The 8312-nt window shown below is 50.4% G+C and overlaps 1 protein-coding gene across 2 annotated transcripts in view; it reads left to right on the forward strand.

The window, feature by feature from the left end:
• The window catches only part of RETSAT (retinol saturase), a 23344-nt gene that overhangs the window by 5693 nt on the left and 9339 nt on the right, over nt 1–8312 (forward strand). For both annotated transcript variants that reach the window (XM_019501360.1, XM_019501352.1), the window contains exons 2-3: nt 2176–2358; nt 5284–5525. In XM_019501360.1, the coding sequence (XP_019356905.1) occupies nt 2176–2358; nt 5284–5525 (425 nt within the window). The remainder of the gene's footprint in view (nt 1–2175; nt 2359–5283; nt 5526–8312) is intronic.

Genomic DNA, 8312 nt, shown 5'->3' on the forward strand with positions numbered 1-8312 from the left:
GCGGAGCAGTGATTTCTGGGCTCTACTATATTCCCCATATCCCTCTGCCAGGTCTCTTCGTCTCTCCCACTCCAAGATTGTCCCCTCCCTGCTGCTGGGCACATTAAATGCACATGCCCCCTTCTTATGCCTGCATGTGGGCATCCCCGTTGCCTCCCATAACTGGCACGGATACACAGGCCAGTGCTTGCACTTGCTCTCCTACATGCACGCATCCACGTGCATTTGCTAGAGGCCCACCAATGCCCTGATACACGCCCACAAACCAAACAGCCCTCTCATGCCCCCCATGCTGTGCCCCCTCTCTCCTTTGCACAGAACAGGTCCACTTCACTCCTCAACCAGATCATTTGCACGCAGGTGACCCCATAGGAGCATTGCACTTCCTTCAACCACCATTGACTTCCCTGCATCCACAACAGTCAGCTGCGATTGGATACACTGATATCCCGGATTTTAAGTGAAGATTTCCATAACAGGTCCTCTGTGCCCAAGGCAGTCTCTGCCTCTTCTTAGATAATAACACTTTTTCACAGTTGTACCCCTCGGGCTGAGAAGAGCAGGCATTTACTAATGTGCCAATGACTGCAGGTGTGTTGTAGCCTTCTCCAGAGGAAACGGACCACACGAGTGCCAAGGCCAGCGTGGACAGAATCTTGCAGGGACCTGGGTTGCATCCTTCTCCCCACATCCGAGAGAAAGACCCTCTCCCCAAAACAGGCCCATCTTATGTTACAATGGGGAGGGCAGATGCAGAATGCCCACTGTGGGCTCTGGGCTTCCACTCTGCTGCCCTCTGTCCTGGAGCCCTGTGCCGGATGCACCACCATGGTGAGGTGCCCCCTGCTTGTCTGACAGCAGCAGCAGGGCACAACTCCACACCCCCTGATGCCACTGCTGCCAGACTGGCAGGGGGTGCCATGCCATGGTGGTACAGCTGGCATGGGGCTCCGGGGGGGAGGGCAGCAGGGTGGGGAGCCCCGAGCCCACAGTGGGCAGCCCACATCTGCCTCCAGCCCACACACAAATCTGGGGGGAACATGCCCCCCCACGTCCCCTTCCCTGGGAGTGTGCAGTGGCAGAGAGCTGTCCCCCCTCAGACAAGCCTCCTGTGGCTCTGTCCAGCTCCCAGCCCCAGGCCCTGTGCACCCCCTGGCTAGACAGCCCCTGCCCCATTCCCTCCCTCATCGTGGAAACCTCAATCCCCCCACCCCAAATTTACCTGCAGGCAGCTGGGAGAGCTGGTTCCACTCTACAGCCTCTTGCAAACTGGATCTCTGCCAGCCTGCAAGAGGAAACCCTCTGTTTCCTGCAGTGAACAGAAAACCCGGATCCCTGCATGATACTGGGAATCTGGGACAAATGCTGTCCCAGAGTCATACAACCCAGGACTGCAACTTGATGTTCCCATTTTGGGACTGTCCCACCCAGTTAGGGACAGGTCGTCACCCTACCCTCTTCCCAAGTGGGGCCAGGGCCCTTGGGCCCCCGCGTACTCAGCGTCTACTTCTATTGTTGCATGGGATGTTGGCAGCCTCACTGAAAGCTCCATTTAGATGGGGAGCTCTTTGAGGCAAGGGCAGTAGCACCCAACATAACCAGGACTTGATTCTAGTGAGGGCCTCGGAGGCTATAGAAATTATTAACAACGCTAAAATGCCCAGTAGGGACTAAGTCTTCCACTGGATGGACTGAATAGTCTGTGAAACAGACTGCTGAAGCAGGAGTGTGGCCCCGAAGCCCTGGAAGTAAAAAGCTGTTTCTTGTACTAGGCGACACAATTTGTGATGGTCTTGCCTGGAAGGGTGAAGGTGGGAGCTCATTGAGCTTTGCTTTATGGGGCTGAATCTAGACATTATACAAGACAGCAGGGACCCTGGAGCTAGCTGTCAGGTTCAGCCCATCCCTGCCCAGCTGCATGCAACTCTGTCTGAAACATAAGCAACAGTATGGAAGGATGTGTTGGGACACTGCTTGTATCGGGAGGAACGTCAGGAGATGCCAGGCCCTTCTGTATGACAGTCTACTAGCAAGCTTACATGATGGTGCTGTCTTTGAGGAGAAGCTGGGTCCTAGGAATGGACAGGGGGCTGTTGGGAGAGGATAACAAGGTTGTCCCTGGTCCAGATGTAAAGGTAGTTCTGTGCTGATGACAACTTTCTCCTCCTCTTGCAGCCTTCTCTACGGACAAGGTGCCTCAAAACCTTGATGCTATTGTGATCGGAAGTGGCTTTGGGGGCTTGGCTGCTGCCGTGGTCCTCTCTAAAGCTGGGAAGCGAGTGCTGGTACTGGAGCAGCACAGCAAGGCGGGTGGCTGCTGCCACACCTTTAGCAAGAAGGGCTTCGAGTTTGACACAGGTAAGGCTGCCCCACTGTTTGGAAGGGAGGTAGGATGGAGTGACCGCAGCTGTAAGAGGTGTTGCCTCTTCCCTAATGAACAAATATGTTGGGGTTTAAGACATTTATCCCTGAGTAATCCCAAACACAAAGTACATGATGGAGCCATCTGTCACAGAGATTAGTGGTAACTACGATTGCTTAGAGCAGTCCTGAGGCTGCTGGCACAGGGTCCACCCCAGGACTGAGGCACTTCCAATAGCTGTAATGCACCCTGTGTCTTCAGTGACACCTATGGCTGTTGTGAATCTGGGACCTGAGACTGAAAACATGCTAGAAGATACTACTTGCCCGTGTGCAAGGTTGTAGAGAAACTTGTTCTCAAATAAGAGGTTTTGCAGCAAGTGGTCAGGTAGTTGGCCTGTATCGTGCCACATGCATGGGATCTGAAGCCTGGCATCCTAAGTGTCCCCTCATGCCTCCATCATTATCTTGCACCCGTGTGACAAGGGGTTAAAAACAGCAAACGAGTACAGTCAGAATGAGGAAGTGGAGTTATACACATTACAATGTAGTGGTTCATTATGTGATGACTTCTTAGTTCTCAAACAACACCCTATGAGAAGATTTACAGCCCCCTTGGCTGTCTGTTTATGTGATTCCTGCACTATCCTTCCCAACAAAGGCTCCGGGGGTGGCTTGCAGCAATAGAAACAGAACAACTTAAAAGGGCAACTAGAATAAATGAAATAATATATCAGAATAGAACACAAAATACAGCAGAGAAACAAAACAAAATAAAAGCTACACGCGGTTTGCTACCTTATTTACTGCACTTAACAGATTCCCAGGTGCTAGCTTTACCCTGCAGAGCTAAGTGACAACACACTTCTAGTGCACTAATACTGTTTCCCAAAGGCTCCCACTGATTTAAAAACCTAAAGGGCAAGCGAGATTCAGGGGCATCTGAACCCCAAGACCTCCTGACTTGGGGCTTGCACGTAGGATGCCTACCATGGATTTGGGATTATCTGAAGCCCCAGGCTGAAGAGTCTGGGAGGTAAGATACTTGCCTGTGGTAACACCACATGGCCCTGAATGGCTGAGCTGTGCTCAGTGGATGGAATTCAGAACTGATTTGACTAATTTGGCCTGGACACAAAAATACATAAAATAAACCCTGAATCAGCCCCACCAGACCCCCTAACTACAAACATCCAGAATACGTTCCCACATACTGAAGAAGGTAATTTCACAGTATTCCTCCCTCAGGAATAGAAGAACTAGACTGAATGTCATCTGCATGAAATACAGATGTTTGAATAATCCCTCTGATGATGTGGGGAACAGATACTCTATCATATAAGTGGAGATTAGAAAAGTTTGGCCTGTTTTGTGTAGCAAAATGGAGTCTGAAAGAGGCCAGGACTGCTCATTAGTACAAATACAATTGGGGTAGAAGAGCTAACAGGCAGTGTTAGCACAAGAACAAGCGTGTGGTCGTGAAAAAGTGCAGGATGGAAATTTAAAAGAAAGTTCCAAGTTACCGGAGACAAAAGGTTCTGGAACAGCTTCTCACTGGGCAAGGAACTTAACAACGTAAAATGGGGCTTGATCCATTTCTGCATAGAAATATATGACTCTGCCTGCAATAGCACGGGGCTGAGCTCACTAAGTAAGGAAGTTCCTCTCAGTTCCAGGGTCCTGAATCTCGAAATCTTGATTCAATATATCATCAAGGTTTAACTGTGTAAGAAATACATCCAGATCCCTAACACCACTAGTTAGGGTGAACACTGCAGGCACAGCAATGGAATGAGATAGAGAGAGAAATTTAAATCTCTGAGCCTGCTTTCATATTTAACCTTTCCTCCACTAACTTCAGTGGAACACAGTGAATGGCTAATGTCCTTGTCCACTGGCAGAAAAAATTGGCACATGTAGGTGAAATCTGACTGTTGGCAAAAGCAGCCTGAATACAGAAAAAATTGTGGACTGGGACTAGGATACTGACTCATTGATACAGGCACTTGGAGAGTAAACAGGAATCTGAGAAATTACTGTCAGAAACAGAACCCAGAAATTTGTCTGCATCACCTAGTTTCAGTAGCATTATAAATCTTGCATTTATTTCAAAAGCAAATAGTAGAAATAGAGGGAGCTCAGAGTTGTAGTTAAAGATAAAAAAACAATTTGATACAAGTGATATTTTTAGAGACCCATTAGTTTTTGCACAGCATGGGCAACTTTGCACAGTGAAAGCAAATAACTTTCCAAGTGAATGGGCTGATTAACTCCCTGGTTATACCCAAAACCGTGTCATTACTGTTAAGGTTCTACTTGACAGAGTAAGGTGGAGGAAGGTGGGAGATACAAGCGTTAGTGACAAGAATGTATGAAAGGGTCATGAACAAACTTTAAAAAATGGCTTCTCCTTTAAAGGAGAAAAAAGTGGGAAACCATGAGGTTTCCCTGGCAGGCCCCATGCGCGCACACACAACCCTACCCCACATACCCACCCCCTGCCCACACACTGGGGGGCTTGGGTTTGGGGTTGGGGGCAGCAGGTCAGGAGTGATGGGCACCGGCAGGGCCAGGGGGCTGTTTTCTACTTAAACTACTTACTGGGTCAGGACTGGCTATTGTTAATAAATGGGTTCTGGTACAAAAAAGGTTGAGAACCACTGATTTAGTCCAGCCCTTTGCTCAGCCCCATGTTACCAGGAACACTGTAGGAATGTGTGAATGGTCAAGGAAGACTGATGACTTTGCCGTTCCCTTCATATTTCCATGCTTCTGAGGGTCTGTTTGGGTGTGAGGTGTCCTTCTGTTTTATTCAATAAAAAGCCCCTGTGGCCTTTTTCCATCTCACAGCTCCAGGTCTCATGCTGCTTTTGTCTCCAGGGCACAGCTTTCTTGGAGTAACCACATGCGGTTGCCTTCCAGGTATCCATTACATTGGGAGGATGCAAACAAACTCCCCAGAGCGCATTCTGCTGGACCAGCTCACCGAGGGCCAACTGCAGTGGGCCAAGATGCCAGATGTCTTTGATGCTGTCATCCTGGGGGAGCCTGGCAATGGTAAAACCTATCGCCTGCACAGTGGGACCAGGGAGTACTATGAAGAGCTGAAGAAGCAGTTTCCTGGTGAAGATGCTGCTATTGAGAAATTTGCAAAGCTGATCAAGGTAAGCCTGGCTCTGCCTGCAGTTGGCTTAGCAGTCAACCCCTTGCTGAATTTCAGCATGTGTCCATCAGTGTTAGGGATCGCTCGCTCTGCATGCACAGATCCACACATGCACGCACACACAGTCCAGGCATCTAGCTGTGAACGCTGGTATGCTGCAGTTCAGCCAGCATGCAGCAGAATTCCTGAAGCCAGATGCGGCCTGGTCAGTGGAAGGGCAGTTGAGCACAATGACCTTCCACTGCATGTAACGTGCTCATGTAGGCTCTGCAGGGATGGAGCACTGGGACACCAGAGAGGTGAAATTCACCCTTTGTCCCCAGCCAGGGTTGCCCCCCATAGCTGCAGATGCAGCCTGTTCAGGAATAGCAAGGGTAGCCCTCTGGAAGCTGGCACTGAGGCCACTGAGTCTGTAGTAATTCAAATCCATGGCTCACTCCCAAACTGGCTCTCTATACCAAGCCTGCAAGGGCCAGACTGGTACCGGCTGCTTTGTGCCAGGTTATACACCATTCCCCTTCATTGGGATGACACTCGCCCAGTACAAATACCACTCTATTCATTTTTACCCCAAGAAACAGTGTCAGTCACAGAGCTGACCAGAGGCCCAAAACTAGAATAAAGCTGGCCTTGGTAATGCTTATCATGGGCACAAAGGATTCAGCTGTGAACAGAACCCTTCTTTTGCTGCCACAGCTTCAGCCAGTTGCTTCTTGCTCACAGTCTAACTCATTCATTTGCTTTTACCAAACTGCCCCATGAAAGCTTCAGAAACTTCTTGACCAAGAGTGCCCATTCAGAGACTGTTCAGTTGTAGCTTCTGGCTTCCAGGTCCAGCCAGTAGCAGTGCTTGGGCTAATCACAAGATACTCATGTCTCCAGCCACCCTGATCTTGCTTGTTTGACATGAACATCTTGGCTTGCTATGAAAAGCAGATGAGGAGGACACCATCACAGCTGCTTTGCTTCCAGAAGTATCACTTCCAGATTCAGTAATTTAAAATAAAGTCTGGTAGACTCAAATACAACTTCTTCAAATGGCCTGACCCATATGGCACTGGCTTCCTGAGAAAACCTCCACCAGTTCTAAGATAGATCCACCTGGCATCCAAGCAATGACATATGCAAAATGCTGCTGTAGCAACAGAGGGATGCAAAGAAAATCTACACATCACACAAAACTTTTGTATTGCCTTTTCCCCAGGTCTGAGGAGCCAGTGAAATCATTCCCAGCCAGTTCTACAAAGACTGGGAAATTGCCTAACCTCCCCAACACTTCTGTGACCACAAGTACTCTCTTTAAAAATCAATCAAGGAGAGATGCAGTCCAAGGATTTCCCTGTATTTGGCCCTCCCTGTGCAAACCAGCAAGGCAGAGAGCCATGCACTTTGGCCCAGTTCTCTCTGAGACTCAAAGCTGGCTCAGTTTAGATAAGATCCACCACTGATTCTTTTATTGGAGGATGACGCACCCCTGCGCCAGCAGTTTCCATTCTCTGCTCTTAGTTTGTGGGCTTCAAAGCCAAATACATGAATCATTGATCTTCCTACTCAGCCCAAGCCAGAGAAGCCAATATGCTCTGGCTCAGCAACACCCTGGTATTAGACAGACCGGATCCCAGTTAACAGGCATCAGAGGTTCTTGGTAGTCTGTGACACCCAGATTTCACACGCCCATGAGTGGCCCAATCCATGGGAAGAAATGACAAGGGTCTGGTGTGGCGTATGGGAGGGCACAGGGTGTGGAAAAAGCATTACCGGCACCAGAGGCAGAGCCCGAGTGATTAGATCCTTGCTCTGAGGTCCTCTGGTGAGTGCTGGGGTCCTCAGTACGTCTTCTCATGTCCCTCCCTGTAAAATAATTGTGAGCCACAGTGCCCAGCAGCCAGTGTCCTTCTGGCTCCGTAGCCAAGGAAAGAATTGGGATCTAGAACTGTGATCAGGCTTTTAAAAAAAAATGGATGGGCCCAAACAAAACATCCCTCATGAGCTCTCCAGGCCTCGCAATCTCCCAACGCACTGAGATTCAACAGCTTGTCTTTAAACTAGGGAAAAGGCCCAACAAACTGGCTGAAGTGATCCCAGCATGACCACCTCTGCTGCTGGGAGGAGCAGTCGGCCAGGTCTGACCGCTCACGTAGGCTCCTAGCCCAAACGCAGGACCCCCATTGAACCCGGGAGGTGCACGGCCCCACCAGGGGAGACGCCTTGTTGGACCTGGTGCTGGCCACAGGCGATGACTTGGTGAGGGGGCTGCGGGTGCTCGACCACCTGGGCGACAGCGATCATCGCCTGCTGGGATTCACCATCCAGCGCAAGGTGACAAAGGCCTGCAGCAAGGCAGCAGCCCTGGACTTCAGGAGGGCGGACTTCAATGAGCTAAGGAGACATGTCAGGGAGGCACTGAGGTCCCGGAGAGGAGGGGAGCCGGGAGTCCAAGGAGAGTGGTCACTCCTTAAGGAGACGATCCTCCAAGCCCAAAGGGAGGTAACCCCAACACGGATCAAGGGGGGCAGGAGGGCACAAAAGCCCCCATGGCTCATCAAAAGCATCCGGGAACGTCTCCTAGCTCAAAGGGAGGCGCACACCCAATGGCAGGGAGGGGCCATCCCCAGGGAGGACTACACTGCGGCTGCTCGGGGATGCAGGGAGGGGTCAGGAAGGCCAAGGCGGAGATGGGACTGGGACTAGCTTCCCGGATCAAGGACAACAAGAAGTCCTTTTTTAAATACATGGGGGGAAAAAGAAGGTACCGGGTAACGTGGGGCCCCTGCAGGACACGCTAGGA

Source organism: Gavialis gangeticus, unplaced genomic scaffold (assembly GCF_001723915.1).
Source record: "Gavialis gangeticus isolate Ggan-Ray unplaced genomic scaffold, GavGan_comp1, whole genome shotgun sequence".
NCBI classification, from domain to species: domain Eukaryota; kingdom Metazoa; phylum Chordata; order Crocodylia; family Gavialidae; genus Gavialis; species Gavialis gangeticus.